The sequence below is a fragment of the Eptesicus fuscus genome, chromosome 5 (assembly GCF_027574615.1).
Source record: "Eptesicus fuscus isolate TK198812 chromosome 5, DD_ASM_mEF_20220401, whole genome shotgun sequence".
Lineage (NCBI taxonomy): Eukaryota > Metazoa > Chordata > Mammalia > Chiroptera > Vespertilionidae > Eptesicus > Eptesicus fuscus.
In genome coordinates, this window is record NC_072477.1 from 84,165,953 (window position 1) to 84,193,680 (window position 27,728).

The 27,728-nt window shown below is 40.5% G+C and overlaps 1 protein-coding gene across 3 annotated transcripts in view; it reads left to right on the forward strand.

The window, feature by feature from the left end:
- G2E3 (G2/M-phase specific E3 ubiquitin protein ligase) overlaps positions 1–27,728 on the forward strand; it is a 74,006-nt gene that overhangs the window by 21,920 nt on the left and 24,358 nt on the right. For all 3 annotated transcript variants that reach the window (XM_054716501.1, XM_054716499.1, XM_054716500.1), the window contains 8 exons: positions 6,285–6,382; positions 8,293–8,394; positions 10,941–11,065; positions 12,169–12,334; positions 21,816–21,922; positions 22,577–22,693; positions 27,089–27,213; positions 27,319–27,451. In XM_054716501.1, the coding sequence (XP_054572476.1) occupies positions 8,296–8,394; positions 10,941–11,065; positions 12,169–12,334; positions 21,816–21,922; positions 22,577–22,693; positions 27,089–27,213; positions 27,319–27,451 (872 nt within the window). In that variant the 5' untranslated portion in view covers positions 6,285–6,382; positions 8,293–8,295. The remainder of the gene's footprint in view (positions 1–6,284; positions 6,383–8,292; positions 8,395–10,940; positions 11,066–12,168; positions 12,335–21,815; positions 21,923–22,576; positions 22,694–27,088; positions 27,214–27,318; positions 27,452–27,728) is intronic.

Genomic DNA, 27,728 nt, shown 5'->3' on the forward strand with positions numbered 1-27,728 from the left:
TAGTCTTTCTCCTTTTTCTTTAATAACACATCTTTGGTCATACCTCTGCCAATTCACAAATCTTCATTGACTCCTATTTGCACCCCAAATAAATTACAAACTCCTCAGGGTAATAATTAGGGTCATCCTGTGTAACCACCCTCCAGAACAAAAAGTAGAATAGAAACAGCACCCAGAAGTCATCCTTGTTGTTGCTGTCCTCATGCTCCTTCCCAAGAGTAATAACTGACTCGAAGTCTTCTTTGTTCATCGTTAAGCTCATGAGATTCATCCATGTTGTCGTTTATAGCGGTAGTTCGTGGCTGTGTAGCATTATTTGCATACCTCCATCAGCAAACTTGGTGTGTATAAGGCTCTTCCTAGATGTGGCTTGAAGTGTGATGAAGTCCAGTAAAGCTTAACCTTTTGCACTCGGATGTCGAGTGTGTCTCGACACGTTTAGCATCGGTAGCAGGAATCAAGAAAAAGCAAGCGAGTGCAAAGGGTTAAGCTAGTCATGCAGACACGGAAGTTCAGTATGGCCCTGCTGGGACCCTCAGTTTCTGTTTAGACCTCCTCAGAAGCCAGAAACAGTGCACAGGATAGCATGAGTGAGCACCTTAAAATTGCTCTTGCTTAGAGCTGAGCTTCTTAATCTTCCTTCTAAAATTGTTATTATTGTGGTAAAATGCACATAATAGAAAATTCACCATTTTAACTATTTTGAAATGTACGATTTGGTGGCATTAGTACATACACAATGTTGTACAACCATCACTAGTTCTAAAATACTTTCATCACCGTCAGAGGAAACTATACCCATTAGGTAGTCACTTCTCATTTCCTCTGGAAAACATCAGTCTGTTTTTTGTCCATCTCTGTAATATACCTATTCTGGATAATGAAATGTAGTATATAAATGGAATCATGTATGTAACCTTTTGTGCTTGGATTCTTTCATTTAGCATAATGTTTCAAGACTCATCCATGTTGTATATATCAGTACTTCATTCCTTTTTATAGCTAAATAATATTCCATTGTATGGATATACTATATTTTGTTTATTCATCCACCTATCAATGGACGTTTGTTCCCCCCCCTTCTTTGGGGGGCTATTGTGAACAGGGCTGCTGTGAACATGAGTATACCAATATTTGTTTGTATATTTATTTATTTCTTTGGCATGTATACCCAGGAATGGAATTGTTGTACTATGCAGTAACTATGTTTAACTTTTTGTGGAACTGCCAGGTTATTTTCCAAAATAGATATACCATTTTGCATATACACTAGCAGTACATGAGGGTTCCTGTTTCTTCACAGCCTTCCAAACATTTGTTATTATCTGTTAACTAGTGGCCCGGTGCATGAAATTCATGCACATTAAAAGGGAATTAATTAGAGGAAATATTTTAATATTGCTATTTGCCCTTTCTCTATAATAGAAGTGTCAGAGATGAAAGAAAATTAGTAAAATGTTTATGAAAATCTCCCTCCTGTCAGAGTCTGGGGCAGGCCACAGGACCTAGAGTCAAGTCCCCACCCACCACCTGCACGCACTTTGAAAACACAGGAGACCCAGACCCAGCCGGCCCCACCCTTGTCAACCCCCTCCAGGCGGGGGGCGCAGCCTCAGGTCCCCCTGGTCTGGCACCGGGTGGGGAGTGTAGTCTCAGGTCCTCCATCAAGCCCCGCCAGGAGGGGGGGGTGGCCTGAGGTCCCCTGTCAAGCTCCGCCAGGTGGGGGCCATGGCCTGAGGTCCCCCTGTCAAGCCCCGCTGGGCAGGGGGCACAGCCTGAGGTTCCCCATCAAGCCCCGTGGGGTGGGGGGTGCGGCCTGAGGTCCCTGCTATTCGGTTGTGACCCTGGCCAAGCACCATGCAGCCTCAGGTCCCTGCTATTCGGTTGTGACGTTACAGCATCCCGGCTAATTTGCATATTCCTCTTTTATATTAATTATTATATATATGATTGTTACTGTAAGTGTTATTACTTTTGTTGTTGTTAATTCTCACCCAAGGGTATTTTTCCATTGATTTTTTAGAGAGAGTGGGAGGGGGAGAGACAGAGAGAAGGAAACATTCATGTGAAAGACACCTCACATCAACTTGTTGCCTCTGGCATGCACCCTGACCAGGGCTGGGGATTGAATCTGCAACCAGAATCAAACTTGGGACCTTTTAGTCTGAAAGCCGGTACTATCCACTGAGCCAAACCGGCTAGGGCAGTGGTCAGCAAACTCATTAGTCAACAGAGCAGCAAACTGTGGCTCGCAAGCCGCATGTGGCTCGAGAGCCGCATTTTGCTGACCACTGGGCTAGGGTGTTATTACATTTTTATTATAACCGTCCTAGTGGGTGTGGAGTGGCATCTCATTGTAGTTTAGATTGTATTTCCTTAAATGAATAATGATATTAAACATCTTTTAATATGCTTACTGACCATATATCTTCCTTGGAGAAATGTCTATTCAGATCTTTTGCCCCGTTTTAAAATTGGGTTGTATTTTTCTTTCTTATACGTTCTGGACACTAGCCCCTTAACAGGTATATGATTTCCAAATATATTCTCTTAATTCTCTACATTATCTTTTTACTCTCTTGTTATTGTCCTTTGATGAACAAATGTTTTAAACTTTGGTGAAGTTTAATTTTTCTATTTTTTCTTTGATTACTTTTGTTTTTAGTATCTTGTGATATTTAAGAAACTATTGCCAAATTCAAGGTTATGAAGATTTACCCCTATATTTTCTTCTAAGAGTTGTGTAGTTTTGACTCTTACAATTAGGTCTTGGACCTGCTTTGAGTTAATTTAATTGTTGTATATGGTGTTAGGAAGGGGTGTGATTATATTATCTTGCATGTGACTATTCAGTTGTCCCGGCACTATTTAAAATATTTTTTTGATTGATTTAGAGAGAGAAAGACGTCATTCTGTTGCTCCATGCATTTATTGTTTCATTGGTTGCTTCTTGTATATAGTCTGATCAAAGATCAAACCTGAAACCTTGGTGTATTGAGACAGCGCCCTAACCAAGTGAACTACCTGGCAAAGGTAGTTCATTTGTTGAAGAGACTTTTCTTTTCCCATGGAATGGTCTTAGCATCCTTGTTCAAAATTAATTGATCTTAAATGTATGGGTTTGTTTCTGGATTCTTCTTTTCCATTTACCTATATGTCTATATATCTTTCCATTTATCTTATGCCAATACCACACTGTTTTGATTTTTGTATCTTTGTCATAAGTTTTGAGTCTTCTTTCTTTTTTTTTTCTAGGTCAATCTAAAGGTTTCTCTCTTTTATTCTGAGTCAGTCTAAAGTTCTGTTGACCTTTTCAAAGAACCAACTTTGCTTTTATTGATTCTATTGTTTTCTTTCTCTTTCATTTATCTCTGCTCTAATGTTTATTATTTCTTCCCTTCTGCTAGTTTTGGGCTTACTTTACTACTACTACTACTACTACTACTACTGCTACTTCTTCTTCTTCTTCTGCTTCTGCTTCTGCCTCTGCCTCTTCCTCTTCCTCTTCCTCTTCCTCATCTCCTCCTCCTCCTCCTCTTCCTCCTCTTCAAGGTTAAAATTAAATTTGATTTTATAGAGGCTTTTATGAGCCTCCTGACCAGGCAGAGATGGAAGCTTAGTTTCTGGTTTTTTCCTGAGTATGCACCCAGCCCTGAGCATGTGTGTGTCCTAGATTCCCTCACTATATGTGGGAACTTTTCAAAGCCATTATTTCCCTACTAGAGGCCCGGTGCACGAAATTTGTGCACGAGGGGTGGGGTGTCCCTCAGCCCAGCCTGCACCCTCTCCAATCTGGGATCCCTCTCACAATCCAGGACTGCTGGCTCCCAACTGCTCACCTGCCTGCCTTCCTGATTGCCCCTAACCACTTTTGCCTGCCAGCCTGATCACCCCCTAACCACTGCCCTGCCAGCCTGATTGATGTCTAACTGCTCCCCTGACAGCCTGTTTGTCCCCAACTTCCTTCCTCTGCTGACCTGGTCACCCCTAACTGCCCTCCCCTGCAGGCTTGATGGCCCCCAACTGCCCTCCCTTGCAGGCCTGGTCCCTCCCAAATGCCCTCCCCTGCTGGCCTTCTTGTGGTGGCCATCTTGTGTCCACATAGGGGCAGGATCTTTGACCACATGGGGCAGCTATCTTGATCTTGTGTGTTGGAGTGATGGTCAATCTGCATATTACTCTTTTTTAAAAATATATATATTTTATTGATTTTCCACAGAGAGGAAGGGAGAGGGATAGAGAGCTAGAAACATCGATGAGAGAGAAACATCGACCAGCTGCCTCCTGCACACCCCCCACCAGGGATGTGCCCGCAACCAATGTACATGCCCTTGACCGGAATCGAACCTGGGACCTTTCAGTCCTCAGACCGACCCTCTATTCACTGAGCCAAACCGGTTTTGGCTGCATATTACTCTTCTATTAGATAGGATAGAGGCCTGGTGCATGGGTGGGGGCCAGCTGGTTTGCCTTGAAGGGTGTCCCGGATCAGGGTGGGGGTTCTCTTGGGGTGTGGGGTGGCCTGAGCGAGGGGCCTGTGGTGGTTTGCAGGCTGGCCATGCCCCCCGGCGACCCAAGCGGAGGCCCTGGTATCTGGGATATATTTATCTTCTACAATTGAAACTTTGTAGCCTGGAGCAAAGCCAAGCCTTCTGCTCGCTCCGTGTCTGCCGCCATTTCTTTTTGGATTTGTTTATCTTCTATAATTGAAACTTTGTAGCATTAAGCGAAGGCCTGGGCCAGCTAGGGCAGGTTGAAAGCTTGGCTTCTTCGGTCGCCAGGGGCAACCCTAGCCTGCTCTCTCCAGCTCCATGGCTGCTGCCATTTTTCTTGGGATTTATCTTCTATAATTGAAACTTTGTATTCTTGAGTGGAGGCCGGGGCCTGCCAGGGTGTGTGGAAAGCTTGGCTTCCTCCATTGCCTGGGAAACCCAAGCCTCCCTCCTGCTCTCTGTGGCGACAGCCATCTTGGTTGGGGTTAATTTGCATACTCACACTGATTGGCTGGTGGGCGTGGCTTGTGGGTGTAGCGGAGTGATGGTTAATTTGCGTATTACTCTTTTATTAGGTAGGGTGAATCCCCCATTTCCAGCCTCTTCTTTCCTAGGCTTTTTAGTCTGTCACCTGCTTGTCCTGTCAGTTATCCTTTGTTTCAAGCTGCTGTAGCTATTATATTTGTCTAAATGCTTTTGATAATGGTCAGATTCCAGCCCTGAGAAAGTTTTGATGTAGGCAAAACAAAGGCAAGCATCTGAGCCCATCCCCTCAGGGAGCCTCTACACAGGTCAAAACAAACAGTAACATTTCTTTGAGAACAAAGTCCATATTACCTCCTCTTGGACAATCCACACCAGAAACATGGGCCATTGTACTTAAGGCAATTGCCCAGCTGGAGATTGGGAGGTAGGAGGTGGTGGGTGAGTTAAAATACCATAAAGTTCTCATCAAAATATAGCAACTTACTTCTTTATTAAGCAGTAGAGCCCCGGTGCATGAAATTCATGCGCAGGTACAGTCCCTAGGCCTAGCCTGCAATCAGGTCCATCTTCTCTGCTGCTGGCAACTGGTCCCGCCCCCGCCCACCCTGGTTCCCCGTTTGTCATCGGGCGATTGGAGCATGATGGCCGGGGGGAGGGGAGGGGAGGGGAGGGACCGAGAGGTGGGCCATTCCTGCCCACTCGCTGGCCCCACCCCCGCCGCGGGTCACCCTCTATGTATGGGGCAACTGGTGGGGCGGGGGCCTTGGCCTGGCGCCGCCCGCATCTTCCGCCACCCACCCCTGGGTCCCTGTTAGCCATCATGCAATGGTAGCCTGCCGGCCGGGGAAGGGGACCAAGAGGCAGTCAGTGCACCTCACAGTGACTGGTCGAGCAGTTGTTCTGGTCGTTCTGCCATTATGGTCGCTGGGCTCTTATATAGGATCCTCCTAATTGTTGTAAGATTTCAAAGTTTCTGAAAAATTGATTTTGACAGTTTTTGGCAGCTTAATCATTGCTTTAATGGGGTTTTGAAGACTCCTAATCCATTGTTTTCAGTGATGTTACCTTGCAAGTTGCCATTTTAACTATACACTGGAATTCATCATTAAAGATTAATGAATAAAATATAAAGTGACATTATTTTAGAAGTAGGTGTTGAAAGTTACTGACAACAATAAGATGTGATTTGCTCATGCAGAAAGAATTGAACACATGAATTTAAAAAAGCACTAATTCCATAGGGTGGTGTTTTTTTTGAAAATTTACAAAATATTTTTCCTATCTAATTTACTTTTTCTCTGTTAGCTTGTGTTTTCTGTCGAAAAAATGATGATTGTCCTAATAAATATGGAGAAAAGAAAATTAATGAGAAATGGAATCTCACTGTACATTACTATTGTTTGGTGAGTATAATTTATAAGTAAATCTTAGAAATTTGATGTTCTTCTAAAGAAGAGAATTAGATCCTGATCATTGGTTTCTGAGAATTAGATAAGTCATTTAACTTTCCTGGCTCTCATTTTGCCTATATGTAAAAATAAGATTTTCATTTTTCAAATTCTAACATTCTGTAATTACTTGGCTTATTTTAAAGACCTGCCATCATTACCTATTTATTTTTGCCTAACCTTTTGACTAAAGGTAATAAATATTTGTAGAAAAGGAAATAAGTTAATTTATGGTGGGTCACTCAAAAGAGGAAAAAAAATAATTTCACACTGAAAATTAGTCTCATTTATTTCCTATTCCCTCCACCAATTTCTTGACTCACCGAATCTGTGTCTTAAATTCTTATTTTCTGGGTACCTCTTTAGGTTTGTTCACAGCATGGAATCTGGCTTCTTCCAGAGCAAGTGAAGAAAAAGAAAGAGGGGATAGATAGATATACCAACATGGAATCATGTGACCTAGTCACATATCACTGTCACTTTTGCTTTGTGCTCTTGGTTAGAAGCAAGTCATTAAGTGTTAACTCACACTCAAGGGGAAGGGAATTAGACTCCACTTCTTAAAGGAAAGAGTATCAACTAATTTGTGGACATATTTTTATACCTACCACAGTTATTCATGTTAAAATTCTTTAGATGTTTCCTTGAGAAAACATAACATATTCCTTGGTGGTTCTGTAAGACTAGTTTTGTGTCTCAGTTACCCTATGGGTTAAATAAACTTCTAGACTGGCCTAAGAACCTAATTCCTTTGTAGCAAGAGTAAAGAAAACATGACATTGGCATTCCAAATTATTTTGTAAATTGGGATTTATTATATTTTACATAACACAAGGAAACTTTCATTTTTCTAAGAGTTTATTTTACTTTTAATATAGAATTAAGAGGGCTATTTTATTAGTCTATTTTTCTCCCATAACTAATTCCTAAGTAATGTATATCACTTGGTTTTCTTTAGCAGATATTATATTGATTAAGCCTATTTAAGCACTTTGATATTGTCAATACTTTGAAGTATTTTTGCAATATTTAAATATATTTAAGTTGATAACATTAAATTTTTTATATTCTCTTATTTTATTAGCGAGTATAATAATTCAAAAAGATACTGACTCTAGACCCAACATATATAAGATTCTATTTCACTGTTAACAAGAAAGAGTAGTAATGTTACCAATGGCAATGGAATGTTAGAGTTGAAAGTGACATATTGATAATCTAGTCTAGTGTTTTTATTTTTGTGTTTAAGGTCATTCATATTAAATTACTTGCTGAGGGGTCCAGAAAGTTGGATACAGAGCCTGGTTTGCAAGCCAGGACTTGTTATTCACAGTCCCATGCTTTTTCTTGATTCATGCTCCTTTAACATGTTTAAACTAAAGTTAAAAATCAGATTTTTAAAAATTTAAACATTTATGTTAATTACAATTCAGTAGATTTCCCTGTAAATATGCCTCATATGATTTAGAATCCAGCTAGATTTACAGCTAGCTTGAAATATCACTAATAATCTGTATTATCTCCCTAGTATTTACTGTTAGTACATTTACACCTTTCAGTATTTACCACTTTTCCCCCATAAAGCTTAATTATAGGTATTTTTTGTTTTTCTTCCTTTCTTTCATTTGTCTGTTATTTCCTGAAATATTTTAGAAACTAGTTTGGTTATATGAACTATTAATATACAGTGCCTTTCAAATAAGAAAATGTGAGTAGCCTCTTACTTTGATCATAAAAAATAACTATTATAGGTAAGAGGTACTTGAAATTCTAGCTGTATTATTTATTAAAATATTATAGATATATAATTTTTATTCCAAACTAGTTTTTTAGAGTTTATTTTCTAATTGAAAACATATTCATAGTTGATGTCAAGTGGAATTTGGCAGAGAGGTAAAGAAGAAGAAGGAGTTTATGGTTTCCTAATAGAAGACATAAGAAAAGAAGTGAATAGAGCTTCTAAACTGGTAAGTAAATTATTTTACTCATTATAGTAAATACTATAAATGTTATCAATACTAGGGAAGTCTTCTTTATCAGTTTCTCCACTAGAAATTTGTAAGACTTTGATTTTATGTTCCAGTGCTTACTTTTGTCAAATATGGTGAATTTAGAGCATTTGTATTTTTGCAAGTGAAAGGGAACTTAACCGCCCCTGGATAATATATGTGACAATATTGATTTTCACTTATCTTATTCCAACCAACCCATCATTTCACCCACATTTACCATCAGAATTATGAACACACTTCTACTCACTGTTCTTCAAACTTCAATCCTGAGTCATCCAGCCATTCATTTTTCATTCGTCTACCTCAGTTGTTGGGTTGAAATGATGGGTTGAGGTAAAAATTACACTAGTATGAAGACCAGTAGTTTGTGATCTCCACAGTTCTGTGACCCTTCTGTGACATTGTGTGCTGTGTTCAGTGCCTTCTCCTGTCCTCCAAGATAAGTATTCTAAACTTTTAACTCCTCACTCATTTCATTATAATATGAGAATCTACTCTGTGATAGCTACTAGATGATGTGCAAGGAAAGGACTGTGGGTCTCCAAGTGGTCTGAGTAGAAATAATGAAAGTGAGAGAATGAGAAGGTTAAATATGAAGATGTAGTAATGGCCTACAACCTGCAACAGATATTAAAATAATACTGTTTGTCCCCCTTCCTGTGCATGTCCATATCTCAGTTACACCCCTGGGCAAGTCTGGAATTTAAGGAGTATTTCCTAATTATGTGTTTTCATTTGAGATTTGAATGAGACTTTCGTGTATAGCCATTATGTTTATAAGCAAGCAGCTTTATTCAAGACATTTTATAAGGGAAGCATGTAGAGACCTTTATTTTAGTTGAGGCGAAGAAATGGAGGCAACTATATTTTAAGATGTTGAGGATGCAGAGGACTTGATGGTAAAATAGAGGTTCTAGAGCATAAGGAAAAAGATTGGAAGGAAGGGCATCAGTAGGGTATCTAAGAGTCACATGTGAGTAATTAGTATCAAAATTCCTCAACTTCCTGATAGTGAATATGTGGTGAGAGGTGGCCTCTAAAGGTCTCCTTACGGTTTGGAAATACCTGTTTTCTTAAAACATCTGAATTCTCTCTTGAGTATACTGTATTGTGAACCTTTGAGAATCTCTTGATCCTGAAGAGGTATTTCCATTTGTGACCTTCAATTAGAATTCTCTGTATCATTTTACTGAGAGAGCAACAGGTTGGCAAGGTATTCTCTTATGACCTGGTAGTGTTTGAGGGATCACCATTAACACTGTTTAATCCAGTGATGGGCAACCTTTTGAGCTTGGTGTGTCAAACTTCGTCAAAAAACTGAGCATAACTCGGGTAGTGTGTCACTTCGAGGAAAAAACATTATTTCGCAAATGTTTCATTCTCAGGAGCAGCAAATGTTTCATCCTTGGCATGCGGCCGCCTCAGCGGCCACGTGTCATCAGAAATGGCTACGCGTGTCAGTGCTGACACGCGTGTCATAGGTTCGCCATCACTGGTTTAATCTCTTCGTAAGTGACCATTATAATGGACATTTTAAGGATTCCAAGATGTTTTAGGTACTGCTCTGTATTGTAGTAATGATTGATTCATCTAATAGTCTTTGTTTGTATAACACTGTTATGTTTCAGTTAGTGGCAATGCTATTGTGTTTGTTTCCTAGAGCTGTCATAATACATTACCATAACCTGGGTCACTTAAAATAGAAATGTCTCACAATTCTGGAGACCAGAAGTTCCAAATCAATCTGTCAGAATTGATTCCTTCTGGAAGCTCTGAGGGGGAATCCATTCCATGCTTCTCTCTGAGCTTCTGATGGCTGCTGACAGGCTTTGCATTTCTTATTTTGTGGCAGCATAACTTCAGTCTCTGCTTCCATCTTCATAAGGTCTTCCCCTCTGTGTGTCTGTGTCTTAAATCTCCCCCTCCCAAAGACATCAGTCATTTGATTTAGGGACCCCTCTAAATCCAGAATAATCTCATCTTTAGATCCTTAACTTCTACAAAGACTCTATTTCCAAATAAGGTCACATTCATTCAGGTACCAGGAATTAAGGCTTTAATATATCTTTTTAGGGGTCACTATTTAACCTATTATAATTATCTAACACTTTTTTTTTTTGGTTAGGATAGAGTGATCCTAGCCATTTCTTATTACAGGTTGGCTTTTAGTATTGTTATACTATTTTCCTTGGTGAATATTTCCTAATTATGTGTTTTCATTTGAAATTTGAAAGAAACTTCTTTTTCTCATTCACATGTTAGGTTACAGATGTTTCCTATATCAGAAATTATTGTAGGAGTGAATCTTTAATGTCTCTACGTTGTTTCTGGGTAGAAAAAATTTTCAGGAAATTACTTTAATATACTGTCACCACAGCTATTTGCTATATGATGAAATTAATTTTCAGACTCCTCAAAAGGAATATTTATTTATACCTTGGTCATAGTGTGGTGCTCAATTTTTCTATGTTATACCCCTATTCTTTTTTGTTTTTTTCTAGAAATGTTGTATTTGCAAGAAAAGTGGTGCTTCAATTGGATGTGTTGCACCTCGATGTAAACGAAGTTATCATTTCCCATGTGGACTTCAGAGAGAATGTATTTTCCAGTTCACTGGCAATTTTGCGTGAGTTAACTGTTGAATGTGTGAAAGATGATGGTTAAAGAAAAGTCAGTAATGAATATGGATATTCCAATTATAATAATTCCTTTGTTAATTTTTTTTCAAAGCTGCACTGAGTTTCTACAGTGTGTGTGTGTGTGTGTGTGTGTGTGTGTGTGTGTGTAGAGAGAGAGAGAGAATATATATATGCAGCCATTCCTATCTGCAGAGTCTTGAGATTTGCCTCTTTTATGGAGTTATTTCTGTCTGCAAAGTCTTAAGAATAGCCATATCTGAAATGGGCTTATTTACCTTTAACTTTCAGCTCTAGAGTATAATCTAGAACTGTTAATGTATACTCATAGTGAAAATTTTTACCTTATATAATTCTAGATTTTTGTATCTTTAGATTTACCAGTAATAGTCTAGTTTTCTTTCATGGAGCCATATTTACTTCTCCTAGTGTAAACTGAAGGCATATAAATTTGGAGTGCAAAAAAATAAATATTGCTCCCCTGGGATGCTCCTGAAAGTACTGCTTCTTGAATCCAGCTTTAATCATAAAATTTTTATAAATTTTGATATTAAATATCATGAGTGTTCTATTTCTTTTAGTCCTTGTGATCTTGAGCAATTTAATGAATTTTTACTATGTAAAAAAAACTGCAGTTTAGATAATACAAATGGAAATAAATTTAGTGGGTTAGGAATAAGTTATTATTTTCATTTTATCTGTTATATGATTAAATATTTAAATGTTAAGTTCCTTTAATTTTGTTCAATGTTTAATACAATGGTGTGTATATTCTGTTGCTAACAATCTTATATAGGATTCTCAACATAATATTAGTTGCTGAGATTCTGTGAGGGAAGGCTTACCACATTTTGAAAGTTCAGTTAAACATGGTCATAGATTGTGAAACTGACTTATAATGCCAAAGATCCAGTCTGTTGTAGGTTAATTATGAGAGAGATAGAAATGAAGTTAATTATGAGAGAGGTAGAAAGAAGTTAATTATGGTTAATTATGAGAGAGATAGAAATGAAGTTTCTCTTATAAATGTGAATTGTAATGCTATCCTAATTGTGCTTTGTAATTTATTAGATGTTGATTTTAAATAATTTAGGTCATTTTGTTGGAACCATCGACCTGTTCAAATAATTACACCTAATAATTATAGAGACTCCTTACCATGCACCATTTGCTTGGAATTTATTGAGCCTATTCCAAGTTATAGCATATTACGAAGTCCTTGTTGTAAGAATGCTTGGTTTCATAGAGACTGTTTACAGGTAAGATATTTTAGAAGCTTTTTCTGATATAAAATTTGTTGCTTGCTGATTTAAATTTAAAATTGGAAAGAATTAATGTGTATTTTAGCTCATACTACTTGTAACTTTTTATTTTTTTTTTTTCATTTCAATAAATCTTTATTGTTCAGATTATTACAATTGTTCCTCTTCCCCCCACCCCATAGCTCCCCTCCACCCGGTTCCCACCCCACCCTCTGCCCTTAACCCTCCCCCCCCCCCCCCGTCTCATCCATAGGTGTACGATTTCTGTCCAGTCTCTTCCCGCACCCCCCACACCCCTTTCCCCCCAAGAATTATCAGTCCACTCCCTTTCTATGCCCCTGATTCTATTATATTCACCAGTTTATTCTGTTCATCAGATTTTTTATTCACTTGATTTTTAGATTCACTTGTTGATAGATATGTATTTGTTGTTCATAATTTTTATCTTTACCTTTTTCTTCTTCTGCCTCTTCTTAAAGAATACCTTTCAGCATTTCATATAATACTGGTTTGGCAGTGATTAACTCCGTTAGTTTTTTCTTATCTGTGAAGCTCTTTATCTGAACTTCAATAATGAATGATAGCTTTGCTGGGTAGAGTAATCTTCGTTGTAGGTTCTTGCTATTCATCACTTTGAACATTTCTTGCCACTCTCGTCTGGCCTGCATAGTTGCTGTTGAGAAATCAGCTGACAATCGTATGGGTGCTCCCATGTAAGTAACTAACTGCTTTTCTCTTGCTGCTTTTAATATTCTCTCTTTATCTTTTGCTCTTGGAATTTTAATTATGATGTGTCTTGGAGTGGTCCTCTTTGGATTCCTTTTGTTTGGGGTTCTCTGGGCTTCCTGGACTTGTAAGTCTATTTCTTTCACCAGGTGGGGCAAGTTTTCTGTCATTATTTCTTCAAATAAGTTTTCAGTATCTGGCTCTCACTTCTTCTGGCACCCCCATAATTCTGATGTTGGTACGCTTGAAGTTGTCCCAGAGGCTTCTTACACTATCTTCATATTTTTGGATTCCTTTTTTTTTTTGGGGGTGTTTTTTGCTTCTTTGTATTTCAAATCTTTGACTTGATTCTTGCGATCCTCTAGTCTGCTGTTGGATCTCTGTATATTATTTTTTATTTCAGTCAGTGTATGCTTAATTTCTAGTTGGTCCTTTTTCATATCCTCGAGGGTCTCATTAAATTTATTGGTCTTTTCTAGAAAATTCTTGAAAAACCTTATAACCGTGATTTTGAACTCTATATCCAGTCATTTGCTTTCCTCCATTTCTTTCATTTGTGACCTGTTTCTTTGTCTCCGCATTTTGGCTGCTTCCCTGGGTTGATAGAGTGGCTTTGTGTGGTAGGTGTCCTATAGGGCCCAGTGGCTCAGCCTCCCAGTTACCTGAGGTGGACTCTCTTGATGCACCCCTTTGTGGGCTGTGTGCACAGTCTTGTTGTAGTTAAGCCTTGATTGTTGTTGGTATCACTGGGAGAAATTGACCTCCAGGCTAATTGGCTGTGAGGATCAGCTGTGTCTACAATGGAAGAACTTCTGTGCTGGAGACACCCATATGGGGCAAGACTTGCTTCAGTGAGGCTTTGGTGCTCACTGAGTCTGCCCCCTGAGTGTGTCCCTTATGGATCTGAGTAGTTATAATCTGGATGGTCCCACTCTGACCACTGGTACACTGGCTCTTGGATCTCCAGGGTGGTGCTAATTTATCCTCTGCCTGAGGCCACCCAGTAGGAGCTGTGGAGAGATCTGCAGATTCCTCTTCTTTGTTTGGGTTTTGGAGGTGCCCAGATGAGGCCCAGCTGTGAAGCAATGCAAGCTGCTGCGGGGCCTTGCCTTCTTTTGGATGTTCTGGGTCTCACTGACTCAGCTGCAGTTTGTTAGGTAAGTTTAGTTTTCAAAGGACCAGGCCATTCATATGCAAAAGCCTCTATGCACAGCTTGGATGGGGCGGAGTCTCAGGGCAGAGCAAACAGCAGTGGCTTCCCATCAGCCCTGTGGTAAGAGGCCCCCGGCTCTCAGTGTCCCACGGTAATCGCTGCAAGCACCTCTGAGAGAAAGCCGTCCTCGAGTTCCACCCGCTGCCAGACAGTCCAATTTCTCACCATAGGAGTCTGGGTCCCCAGAGTCTCGCCCGGAACTGGAGTTCAGAGCAGTTGGGAGCTTTTGTCTTTCTCCCGCTTGAAAAAGACAGCCGCATACTCAGTTGCCAGCCCTCTCCACGTGTGCGCTTCCATACCTCTCTGCCTTTACTTCCTCAGCTCCTCTGAGTCTCAGTGTTTCTCTTTCCTTCTAGTTGTAGAATTTCCATTCAGTCAGCCTTCCTGTGGTTCTGGATGATGTCCGTTTTGTCTTTTAGTTGTAGTTTTGAAGTGGTTGTGTGAGGCAGCAGTTCAGGTGTTTACCTATGCCACCATCTTGTTTTCTCTACTTGTAACTTTTAAAAACAGCTTCATTAAAATATCTTCTTGACAAAAATGCCAACTCCATCTTTAATATCAAGGAAATCTGATTGTCCATATGGTACCATAGATCTGTTAATATGTAACATGTTAGTAGGTAACCTGCTGTGTAAAATTGTTCATAAGCCATATTTTAAAGGTTAAAAAAATGCTTAATGTACTTCATTTGAAATATAACTTCTAATATAACTTGCAATATAACTTTCTGCTATGTGGTAGGAATTTGTAAGAGATGATGAGAGGCAAAGGATATTAGAATAGCAAAAATGGCCCAACCTGCATGGCTCAGTGGTGGAGTGTCTACTTATGAACCAGGAGGTCGCAGTTTGATTCCAGGTTGGGGCTTGGTCCCCAGTGGGGGACTTGTGGGAGGCAGCCAGTCAGTGATTCTCTCTCATCATTGATGTTTTTGTCTCTCTCTGAAATCAATAAAAAAAATATATATATTTTTAGAAATAGCAACAATGTTTTTATGAATTAACCTTTAATAATGGCAACAAGATGTGAATAAAATTTAACTATTGTTATCTAAAAAAATAAATAGAAACCGCTTTATTGAAGCCTATTTTACAGTAGGGTAAATTCACCCTAATGAATTGTACAATAAATATTTTAATACTTTAGATACGACTTTTTAATGTATATTTATCTAATGATTTTATTTGTTTCACAATAAATAAAACAGATATTTAATGTCATGTTATTTATATATTTAAGCTTAGAAAACCAAGATATGTGAAATGATCATGTAATTGCAAGCTAAGATATTTAAATGTTAGAGGCTTTTCCTCTGGTATGTCACACCTGATGACAAGTTTTCAAGTAAATGAAATTTGACATTAAACAATTTAATATTATTTTATTCAGAAGATATTTGAAAGTCAAAAATATCTCAGGCCCTAACCGGTTTGACTCCGTGGATAGAGTGTCGGTCTGCGGACTCAATGGTCCCAGGTTTGATTTCGGTCAAGGGCATGTACCTTGGTTGTGGGCACATCCCCAGTGTGGAGTGTGCAGGATGTGGCTGATCGATGTTTCTCTCTCATCGATGTTTCTAATTCTATCCCTCTCCCTTCCTCTCTGTAAAAAAATCAATAAAATATATTTTAAAAAAATCTCAGTTATTAGTAACATCAAATATGTAGTATTCATTTAGTAAAGTGCCAACTGATAGTTACAGTTAATAGAATGCCAAATAACGAAGGATTTACTAGCTTTTTAAACCTTGGGTTTTATTATTGTTTACTAAAATAAAAGGAGGTTACTACTGATTATAGATTATCCACTAAAGTGTTTGTTTGTTTTTAAGTTAGGAGATATTGCAAATCCTCCTATGTATCAAACAGTAGCCCTGCGTACAAATCCATGCGCCGGTAGCTCTCTGTGGGGCCTGGCCGCTCTGCGCCCCCTGCCCAGAGCTCTCCATGGCTCAGAGAGCCATCCGTGGCCAGGCGCAGAATGCTTGCCTTGTCGCCGGGGTTGAACACTTGCCTCGTCGCCAAAGCAAGCATTCTGCCAGGCCACTCACGCTGCCCACTCAGCGGCCGCCCCCCCCTCCCCCCCCCCAAGACTCGGGGTCTCCGGCGGGGCTGAGAGGACTGGGCGCCGCCATCTTGTGGCTATTAGTGCTGCCATCTTTGTGACAGTTAATTTGCATATTACCCTTTTATTAGATAGGATAGGACTAGAAGCCCAGTTCATGAATTTGTGCATGGATGGGGGTCTCTTGGCCTGGCCGGCGATTGGGGCTGATTGGGACTGATTGGGGCCGGCCAGCTGGGGGTAGGGACTGTGGGAGGTTGACTGGGAGTGTGCTGACCACCAGGGTGCAGCTCCTGCGTTGAGCACCTGCCCCCTGGTGGTCAGTGCAAGTCATAGCTATTGTCTAGTCATAATAGTCACTTAGGCTTTTATATATATAGACTGGAGGCCCAGCGCATGAAATCGTGCACGGGTAGGGTCCCTAGGCCTAGGCTGTGATCAGGGCCATCTTCTGCCCGCTCACCGGTCCCCAGTCCTGCCCTGCTGCCTCCACCACCCCGGTTACCTGTTGAGCAGTCGATTGATCTGAGCCTGCGGGCCTTGGGGAGGGACCAAGAGGTCGGCGTTCTGCCCATTCTCCAGTCCCTAGTCCTGTCCTGCCGCTTCCACCCACCCTAGTTCCCCATGGTTCCCTGTTGGCCATCCAGTCTTCGGAGCCTGCGGTCTGTGGGGAAGGACCAAGAGGTGGTCAATCACCTCATAGCGACTGTTCGATCAATCGTTCCACCTTTATGGTCACTGGCCTTTTATTATGTAGGATATTCTTAACCCTTTGCACTTGCTTGCTTTTTTCTCGATTCCTTTATTCTAATGCTAACCGTGTCGAGTCATACTCGACATCCAAGTGCAAAAGGTTAAGAGTACTAACAGTAGTCAAAGCGGTAAAGTCTAAATGATTACTTTCAATTTTTTGTATGAGCCTTGAACATTTATATTTAGGGCTATTCAGTGAAAAGTGGCAAGATGGGTCCTATTTTGTTGGGTAAATATTAGAAATTCTGTTAATTCTTACAAATAAGTGTTTGTAAAAGGATCCAGAGAGTGTAGTTCATAAACATCGTGAAGTGTTATCTGTACCTATTGAAGAAGTTCACATTATATGAGAATCTTTAAAAAGTAATTTATCTTAATTAAGGGTTTGCATTTGAATGAATATAATTGCTGCCAAATGTATCTTGTTAATTTTGTAACAGTATGTTATTTTTCAAGACAAATAAGATTTGCCTCATTTATCTGTATCCTATCTATTAAAAGAGTAATATGTAAATTGACCGTCACTCCAAAACACAAGATGGCTGCCCCCATGTGGTCAAAGATGGCTGGCAGGGGAAGGCAGTGGTGGGCAGTTGGGGGTGACCAGGCTGGCAGAAAAGGGCAGTTGGGGGAGACCAGGCCAGCAAGGGAGGGCAGTTGGAAGGGACCCAGGCCTGCAGGGGAATGCAGTTGGGGGGGGACTCAGGCCTGCAGGGGAGGGCAGTGTGGGGGACCCAGGCCCGCAGGGGAGGGCAGTTGGGGGGTACCCAGGCCTGCAGGGGAGGGCAGTTGTGGGCGATCAGGCAAGCAGGGAGGGCAGTTAGGGGTGACCGGGCCGGCAGAGGAGGGCAGTTGGGGAAGACCAGTTCAGCAGGGGAGGGCAGTTGGGGGGAACAGGACTGCAGGGGAGGGCAGTTGGGTGGGGACCAGGCCTGCAGTGGAGGGCAGTTTGGGGGGGACCAGGCCTGCAGGGGAGGGCAGTTGTGGGCGATCAGGCAAGCAGGGAGGGCAGTTAGGGGTGACCGGGCCGGCAGAGGAGGGCAGTTGGGGAAGACCAGTTCAGCAGGGGAAGGCAGTTGGGGGGAACAGGACTGCAGGGGAGGGCAGTTGGGTGGGGACCAGGCCTGCAGGGGAGGGCAGTTGGGGCGGGACCAGGCCTGCAGGGAAGGGCAGTTGGAGGGGACCAGGCCTGCAGGGAAGGGCAGATGTGGGTGATGAGGGCAGTTGGGGGTGTCTAGGCCTGCAGGGGAGGGCACTTTTGGGGGACTAGGCCTGCAGGGGAGGGCAGTTAGGGGCAATTGGGCCAGTCGGGGAGCATTTAGGCGTCGATTAGGGTGGCTGGGGAGTGGTTAGGGGTTGGTTAGGCTGGCAGGCAAAAGTGGTTAGGGGCAATCAGTCAGAGGCAGGCGAGTGTTTGGGAGCCAGCAGTCCTGGATTGTGAGAGGAATGTCCAACTGCCCGTTTAGGCCCGATGGAGGCGGTCGGACATCCCTCAAGGGGTCCCAGATTGGAGAGGGTGCAAGCTGGGCTGAGGGACCACCTCACCTCCCCCGTGCACAAATTTTGTGCACTGGGTCTCTAGTATATATATATATAGATATATATATATATACACACACACACATATATATATATAAATAAATAAAAGCGTAATATGCAAATTGACGATGGCGGAACGACCGGTCGGCTATGATGTGCACTGACCACCAGAGGGCAGACGCCAACACAGTGGCTGCCCCCAGTCCACAGGCCCTGATTTCCCAATCGAGGCCTGCCCGCCAACCTCTTGGTCCCTCACCCCACCTGGCAGGCTTCGATCTCCTGATGAGGAACTGGGGGTGGGTGGTGGCAGATGCAGGCGGCACCAGGGCACTGCTCATCCTGCTGGTCGCTCCACACACACAGGGCGGCCACGGGGGGCGGGGCCAGCTGCCGGCAGCCAGGGAAGAATGGCCCTGATCTCAGGCCAGGCCTGGGGACCCCACCCATGCACAGATTTCGTGCGCCAGGCCTCTAGTGTGTTAATAATGAATCAGAGAGAGGTTCTCAAACTTGACCTAGTATTCACTGGGCTTTTTGTGAACACTCTGAAGATACCAAGTTTCAAATTATGTCATTAAAAAGTAGAAATAAGTCCTAGCTGGTTTGGCTCAGTGGATAGAGTGTCGGCCCAAGGACTGAAGGGTCTGGGGTTTGATTCTGGTCAAAATCACTTACCTCGATCCCCATGCAGGAGGCAACTAAACGATATGTCTTCTCCCATCAATGTTTCTCACTCTCCCTTCTACTCTCTCTGAAAATCAATGGAAACATATCCTCAGGTGAGGATTAACAACAACCAAAAAAAAATAGATATAGTATGCTAACAAAATTGTAGGTCTACTTTATGCAAATATAAAAATACAGCCACGTTGCCCTGGCTGGTGTTGCTCCGTGGTTAGAGTGTCGCCTGTGCTCCAGAGGCTCTCAGGTTCAATTCCGGGTCAAGGGCATGTACTTGGGTTGCTGGTTTAATCACCGGCCCTAGTTGAGGTTTTTGCTGGAGGCAACCAATTGCTGTTTTTCTCTCACATTGATGTTGCTCTCTCACGCTCCAACCCCCTTTCATTTCACTCTCTATTAAAAAAAAAAAAAAATCAATGGGAAAAATATCCTTGGGTAAGGATTAAACAACAACAAAAATACAGCCACATGGATAACTGTCTATGTATTAATAAGCAATTGTTACTTGACTGGAGTTCATTCATATTCTCTATAGGAGCTCCAGTGGCTTTTCCACCCTACTACTAGAGTCTTAACTGAAATAATAAATGGAATCTGCCCTATCTAGATAGCTACAATAATATCTGAATAATTATTTTAAATATCTGAACTTCATTAATATAAAAGAGTCAAAGGAAGTACAAACCTATGCAGTAGAATGCTAAATTTTGAAAAATACGTATGCAAAAATTTCATTGTTTTTACCACTACAAATGCTATATATATTGGAATTTTGTGAAGAAGAGACTATAGGTTAATATAAAAGAAATTAATGGACCCCAGCCGGTGTGTGTAAGTTAGCATCGACCCATGCACCAAGAGGTTGTGGGTTCGATTCCCAGTCCCGGGTTGCAGGCTAGATCCCCGATGGGGACTGTGCAGGAGGCAGCCAAGCCAATCGATGTTTCTGTCTTCCTCTCCCTCTCACTTCCTCTCTAAAAAAATAAAAATAAAAATGTTAATAAAAACATAATGAAATTAATGGAAACTTTTCACTCTGGCTATGTAGAGAATTGTCACTATTCTTGTTCATTTTGGATTTCTCCTTCATTGTTCTGGTCTTGGTATCTTTCATATGGCCTCTGGTGTTTTTTCCTCCATACTAGACATTTTTTGTATCACATCCTATATTTAGTATGTGTTACAATTGCTTGCCGACCCTTTAGGTTTAGATTTCAGAAACTTGTTGCTTTCCTACCACGTGTGTGTGTGTGTGTGTGTGTGTGTGTGTGTGTGTGTGTGTGTGTGTGTGTGTGTTACTTGGTAGTAGTTTGAACCTGTGTTCCTATTTGTTCACTTGTTCTTCACCATCCGAAAATCATTCCCCAATCCAAGTCTGTCAGGTCTACCTAATAGATAATTTGTGTACACTTTTTTGTTGCTGTTCTCTCTATTTTAACTAGATTTTTGTAGGAGCCTACTGAACTGGTCTTTCTCCTGCATGCCTTATTTCCTGTAATTTCTTCACACTATCTGTTTGGTTTACCTGTTTAGCCTCCTTATTTAGTTTACTATGGCGAGCATGTCATCCCTAAGTATATTAATTAGTTTTCTAATTACATGTGGTTACTATTACCACTTGATTTGATATATGCTATTTTCTAGTTTTGTAATGTCTTTTGTCCCATTTTCCTGTCAGACTCTTGTGTCTTCTTCCAAAATTACCATCCATGTGACATTTTTGTCAGGCTCTTATATAGACTGAGGTACTTCTTCCTTTCTCTTCCATGTATGTACTTAAAAAAAAACAAACTTGTACACTATATTAGAATTGTATACTTTATGCCTACTCACAAGTCATTTTATATTTCTGTTTTTGGTGCATAGCATAGTGTTTGGTGCCTATATAGTAGGGATTACTATTACATATTTGTTAGTGAAGGTGTGCTGTTAGTTTTGTGATATTTTTTACTGGGTATTGGCTACTCTTTCTAGTAGGGTTATAGTTTTCTGTTTCCTTTTGCATACCCTCTGCCTGCTGCTTTTGTATTTGTAGTAACTGAAGAATGAGACTAGGTTTTATACTTCTCCCCTCTTAGGAAGAAAACTAACAGAGTGAGTTAAAAATAGGACCAAGGATACTTTTTATGTAGCACTTATTTAAATATATTTCCTAGATGAAGCAACTCAAAATTTTTACTATTTTATTCACAGACATGGCCAACACAATATTTGGGAACAGAAATGATATTAGACACCAAAGGTTAAGAGGGATATCTGGGTGAATATATAGTAAAGCTAAGAACAATCAATTCATTAGCTTAAGTTTTTTGGCCATTGGGAAAAAGATCTCCAAATTTTAGCAGTGGGATAACTTAGTTTATCTAAGTTTGAGAACCATTAGTGTACAAAATAAGATTTCATTATATATTGAGTGAAAAGTAGCACATGTTCTGTTAGTTATAAAGTTCATAACCTAATATATTGTTAAATTAATAGATTTTCTATTTTTTACTACAGGTTCAAGCAATAAATGCAGGAGTGTTTTTCTTTAGGTGCACAATATGCAATAATAGCGACATATTTCAGAAAGAGATGTTGAGAATGGGAATTCATATTCCTGAAAAGTGAGTAATACTTTTGACAAAAGATATTTTATAAATAGGATTTAATAACAGTGAAAATAGTCATTTATGTCTGATTATGTAATAATGGAGAAGCATCCACTTCAAATGGGGAAATGTAAAGCAGCCCCTGCCACCTCCTTTTTCTCCCCAGATTGCTAGTTCTTGAGAGCAGGGACTGCGACTTAAATTCTCATTAGTTGATTTATAGTCTCTTAATAAACACCTCAGTTGTATGTAATGTTAATTGATTTATATACAAGTATAGTAAGCTTCAAAATGGTATGTATAAATTAAGAGAATCAAGATGTGATTTTAAATGTCTGATAAGAATTTTGTTAGTACTTAAAGGTGAGGAATCCCAAAATAATGGTACTAAACTTGAAATAAATGGAAGTGAAATGTTAAAAATGTTACATTAGAAAATTTCTGCTTAAATTTTCAGTTAGCATTTGAAAATTCACTGTGAGACTAAATGTAGGCTAAAATGACACTAAGGGATTTGTATCTTGAAGAGAATGATTAATCTTAAAAAACAAATTTTAGCCTCATTCCTGAGTACTGTTATGTGAAAAGTTTTTATTTTTAGGTTCATTATCAATCCTTTTATGTAACATTTTAGGTCAAAGTATATTTTATGTCTTGCTTCATTTACAGAGATGCATCTTGGGAATTAGAGGAAAATGCTTATCAAGAGCTTCTGCAGCACTATGAGCATTGTGATGTACGAAGATGTCGTTGCAAGGAAGGGCGAGACTATAATGTGCCTAATAGGTATACCGGGAAGTTCACTTGTGCTTTATTCGTGTTCTTTTTTCTTTCTTTCTTTTTTTATTAAGGTATTATATGTGTACATATTATTCGTGTTCTTATTGCAACCTTCAGCTTAGAAAGCAGAGTTATAGTTAGTGAAATGTATTTGCTCTTAGGATGTTTGAAGTTTTAACTTTATTAAATATACTAGAGGCCCGGTGCACGAAATTCGTGCACGGAGGGGGGGTTGTCCCTCAGCCCAGCCTGTACCCTCTCCAATCTGGGACCCCTCGAGGGATGTCCGACTGCCCGTTTAGGCCTGATCCCACCGGTGGGATCGGGCCTAAACGGGCAGTTGGACATCCCTCTCACAATCCAGGACTGCTGGCTCCCAACTGCTTGCCTGCCTGCCTTCCTGATTGCCCCTAACCGCTTCTGCCTGCCAGCCTGATCACCCCTAACCACTCTGCTGCCAGCCTGTTTGCCCCCAACTTCCCTCCTCTGCCGGCCTGGTCACCCCTAACTGCCCTCTCCTGCAGGGTTGATCACCTCCAACTGCCCTCCTTTGCAGCCCTGGTCCTTCTCAACTGCCTTCCCTTGCAGGCCGGGTGCCTCCCAACTGCCCTCTCCTGCTGGCCATCTTGTGGTGGCCATTTGTGTCCACATGGGGGCAGCTATATTGTGTGTTGCAGTGATGATCAATCTGCATAGTACTCTTTTATTAGATAGGATAGAGGCCTGGTACAGGGGTGGGGGCCAGATGGTTTGCCCTGAAGGGTGTCCCTGATCAGGGTGAGGTTCCCTTGGGGTGTGGGGCGGCCTGCGTGAGGGGCCTGTGGTGGTTTGCAGGCTGGCCACGCCCCCTGGCAACGCAAGTGGAGGCCCTGGTATCTGGAATTTATTTTCCTTCTACAATTGAAACTTTGTAGCCTGGAGCGGAGCCAAGCCTGGGGCTCCCTCCGAGGCCCGAAGCCATTTGTGTTGGGGTTATAATTGAAACTTTGTTGCCTTAAGCGGGTGGGCCCGGCCAGGGTGTGCGGAAAGCTTTGCTTCCCCTATTGCTGGGGGCAACCCTGGCCTGCTCTCTCAAGCTCCATTCTGCCGCCATTTCTGTTTGAATTTTTTTACCTTCTATAATTGAAACTTTGTAGCTTGAGTGGAGGCTTAGGCCTGGCAAGGGCAGGCGGAAAGCTTGGCTTCCTCTGTTACCTAGGAAACCTTGCTCTCTGTGGCTGTAGCCATCTTGGTTGGGTTAATTTGTATACTCGCTCTGATTGGATGGTGGGAGTGTCTTGTGGGCATGGCTTGTGGGTGTGTCGGAGGTATGGTCAATTTGCATATTTGTCTATTAGGTAGGATATTTACATCTGTTTACAGAAAAATTATTACACTCAGCATAATTGCAACTTATTTTCTTGGTGCATTTTTGTGAGGCTCTATTTTTTAGTGCTGCCCGGGTTCTATATGGTAGCCACTAGGCACGTGTGGCTTTTGAACACTTGAAGTGTGGCTATTTCCAATTTAGAGGTGTTGTGTCAAATACACACTGAAGACATAGTATGTATCTTAGTTTGCTAGGGCTGCCATACAAAATATCACAAACTAGATGCCTTAAATAATAGAAATTTGTTTCTACTACTCACAATTCTAGAGGCTAGAAGTCCATGATAAAGGTATCCACAGATTTGACTTCTTCTGAAACTTCTTGACTTGCACATGACTCCCTTCTAGTTATATCTTCACATGATTGTCTCTCTTTCTATGTCCAGTCATAGTGGATTAGGGTCCACACATATGACTTCATTTTATCTTAATTATCTCTTTAAAGGCCCTATCTCCAAACACAGTCACATTGTGAGGTACTGGGTGTTAAGACTCCAACATAGGAATTTTGGGGAGACATAATCCAGCCTATAACAGTTAAGAAAAAATAAGTTAAAATATCTTAATAATTTCATATTGATTACCTATTTAACAGAATGATATTTTGGAAATATTCAGATTCATTGCACCTATTTTATTTTTAAATTATTTTTAAAAATATAGTTTTATTGATTTCAGAGAGGAAGGGAGAGGGAGAGAGAGAGAAATATCAGTGATGAGAGAGAATCATTGATCAGCTGCCTCCTGCATGCCCCCTACTGGGAATCAAGCCCACATCTGGGCATGTGCCCTGACCAAGAATTGAACCATGACCCCCTGGTTTACTGGTGGATGCCTACTACTGACCCACACCGGCTGAGCGCACCTGTTTATTTTACCTTTTAAATATGGTTACTAGAAAAATTTAAATGACATATATAATTTGCATTGTATTTCTATTAGATGGCCCTGTTTGGAGGTTAATTTAACTAGATTAAACTAGCAGTGTTTCTTTTAGATCATTATAAAAAGGGTTTGGTATTTGAAATTTATTGATTACACCTTTATAATGTCAGTAGATATTTTTAAAATGCAGAATAAAAAGTAACAAAACTAGTTTTGTCAAAATTTGTGTAGGAAATTTCATTAAATTTGTACCCCTATTATACAATATTATTTGAACATGGCAAGGTGAAACTTAAAGTGCAGAGCAGAATATTGGGAGCCTTGTCCCTCATGGAAAGTGAGCTACTTCTCATTTGGGAAGACTCCGCTGAGGTTTTGGCAGCTTTGGAACGTTTCCCCCAAGCAGCTGTTTGCACTCCTGATTTCCCATTCTGGGCTGGGTTTTCCCTTCACTATTCTTGTTACAATATGATTGACTATTTAAATTGTCATTGTCATTAGACTAAAAATTCTTTAAGGGTGGATATCTCTTTGAAGATGTCAAGTAAGGTGCGTTTACATTACTTAATATGGTGACTCTGTATATTCAGTAATAGTACATTCTCAAGGGTTGTGTTGAAGCACAGATTAGATAATTGCAAACAATAAAGCACTTTAGAGTTCTAAGAAGCAATGCATTCATTAATATTGGTCTTTTCTAAATTCATTTTAGGCTGTTTTAAACAACTGGCCCATCAGTAGCTACCAGACTTCCTTTTTTTCCTGGCAACTACTTGAGATTGCTACCCCTTGCGTTTTCTCCTGGAATACGGTTACCTGCTATATAAATCTTTTCTTTTTAATCTCACTTCCTCTCATCCTAGTGACAGGAAGGCAATTTTGCTGAAAGGCAACATAGTATAATGGTTAGCAGCATGGGTCTGACAGCAGGTAAAGTGGGTTGGAAGCCTCCCCTTGAGACTTACTAGCAAAGTAAATTTAATTGGGCATGTTATTTACCGCTCTATGCTTCGGTTTCCTCTTCTTTAAAAATGGATACAACAGTGGTTTTCTCTGCCTTCTAAAATTGTGAGGATTAAACTTTTCATGTAAAGAATGAGAACTGGGCCCAGCCGGTGTGCCTCAGTTGTTGAGCATCCACCTATGAACCAGGAGGTCATGGTTAGATTCCCTGTTAGGGCATATGCCCGGTTGTGGACTTGATTCCCAGTAAGGGGCTCTCTCCTCATTGATATTTCTATCTGTCTCTCCCTCTCCTTTCCTCACTAAAATCAACTAATATATATATAAAGAATGAGAACTGGGCCTGGTGTATAATAAACATTTATGTTAGCTCTCATCTTTCTTTCTCTTCATTATTAGTTGGCAGAACTATCTGGGGAAGGGGAGCTGGGACACATACCTACATACCCATATTCACACAAAGGGAGTTTTGCCAACACCTACCAGATGGGAGGATATATAGTTACCTCTCTCATCACCTACACATCTACACACTCAGGAAGTATACCCATCTTTATAGAGACAGAGTCTACTCAAAACCAAAGAAGGGGCCACACATGACAATCCCCACCTACACTCGTACAGAAAATGTAAATACGGACTTGCACACATGCAATACAGTGGGTGGGAAGTGGGAGGAAACAGTTAAGAGAGAGAACAAATATGGGCCTGGTAGTGAGTCTGGGTCCCGAGGAGCTGCGCAATACCTGAATTGTCTGAGCAAGCTTTTTGTAGGAAATAATCCCTCATCTTGGATGAGAAAGATAATATTTTAGGTAAGGTAACATATTTACTGAATGCCTCTTCCATATCAGATACACTGGCATAGTAATTGCCAAATATAAAATAAAAATTCTTTCCCTTCTTTAATCCTATTCTTTCTGATGTTTATATTCTTTGTTGTATGTGCATGTTCATATACATGTTGATACTTAGAGAATATTTAAAGAAGAAGATTATAACCATAAATAATGAAATAGAAAAATGTGCTTTAAGAAAAAGTAATGCAGTAACAATGCAGATAATCTATTTTTCCTCCTTTGGGTTGATTTTGTGTGTGAGGTGGACAGTGAGGCCTGTGGCAATGTGGGAATTTGACTAAGTTAATATCAAAATGTCAATACTTGCTTCTCTGTATCTCCTCAGCAAATGGGAAATAAAGCGTTGTCAGTCTTGTGGTTCTAGTGGAACACATTTAGCCTGTTCCTCACTACGATCGTGGGAACAAAATTGGGAGTGTTTGGACTGTAGAGGTATTACCTACAACTCAGGTAACGTTTTGTAATTTTGAATAAAGATGTTCTTATTCAAATACATATTATTTAAAAGTTTCTACCTATATTCTGTTATGCTCACATTGGATTTTAAATCTGCAGGGGGTTTCCAAAAAGCCAAAAAACATACATTACCCAACACTAACAATGTTGGAATAAATGATTGCTTGTTGGAAGAATCATCACCTAAATTATCCAAACAGTCACCTGGAGCCCAGCACAAAGATCTGATGAGGTGTGTATTTTGAATTGGAGAAAAATACAAAACTCTATTCTGAGAAAATGAATAGGAAGTGGCTGTATATACTTAGAATACTAGCTGAACTTTACAGTAGTCTGGAAGAATGTTTTTCAAACAGCAGGACCCAACATTTGATCATGAAATCATGCAACCAGCATTTAAAGAAGAAAATGAAACAGGATAGATTAGAATATAAAGTATCATATTGCACTGCAAATAGAAAGAATGTATGTAAAATAATTTTAGTATTTAATTGTATATGGGCTCATGA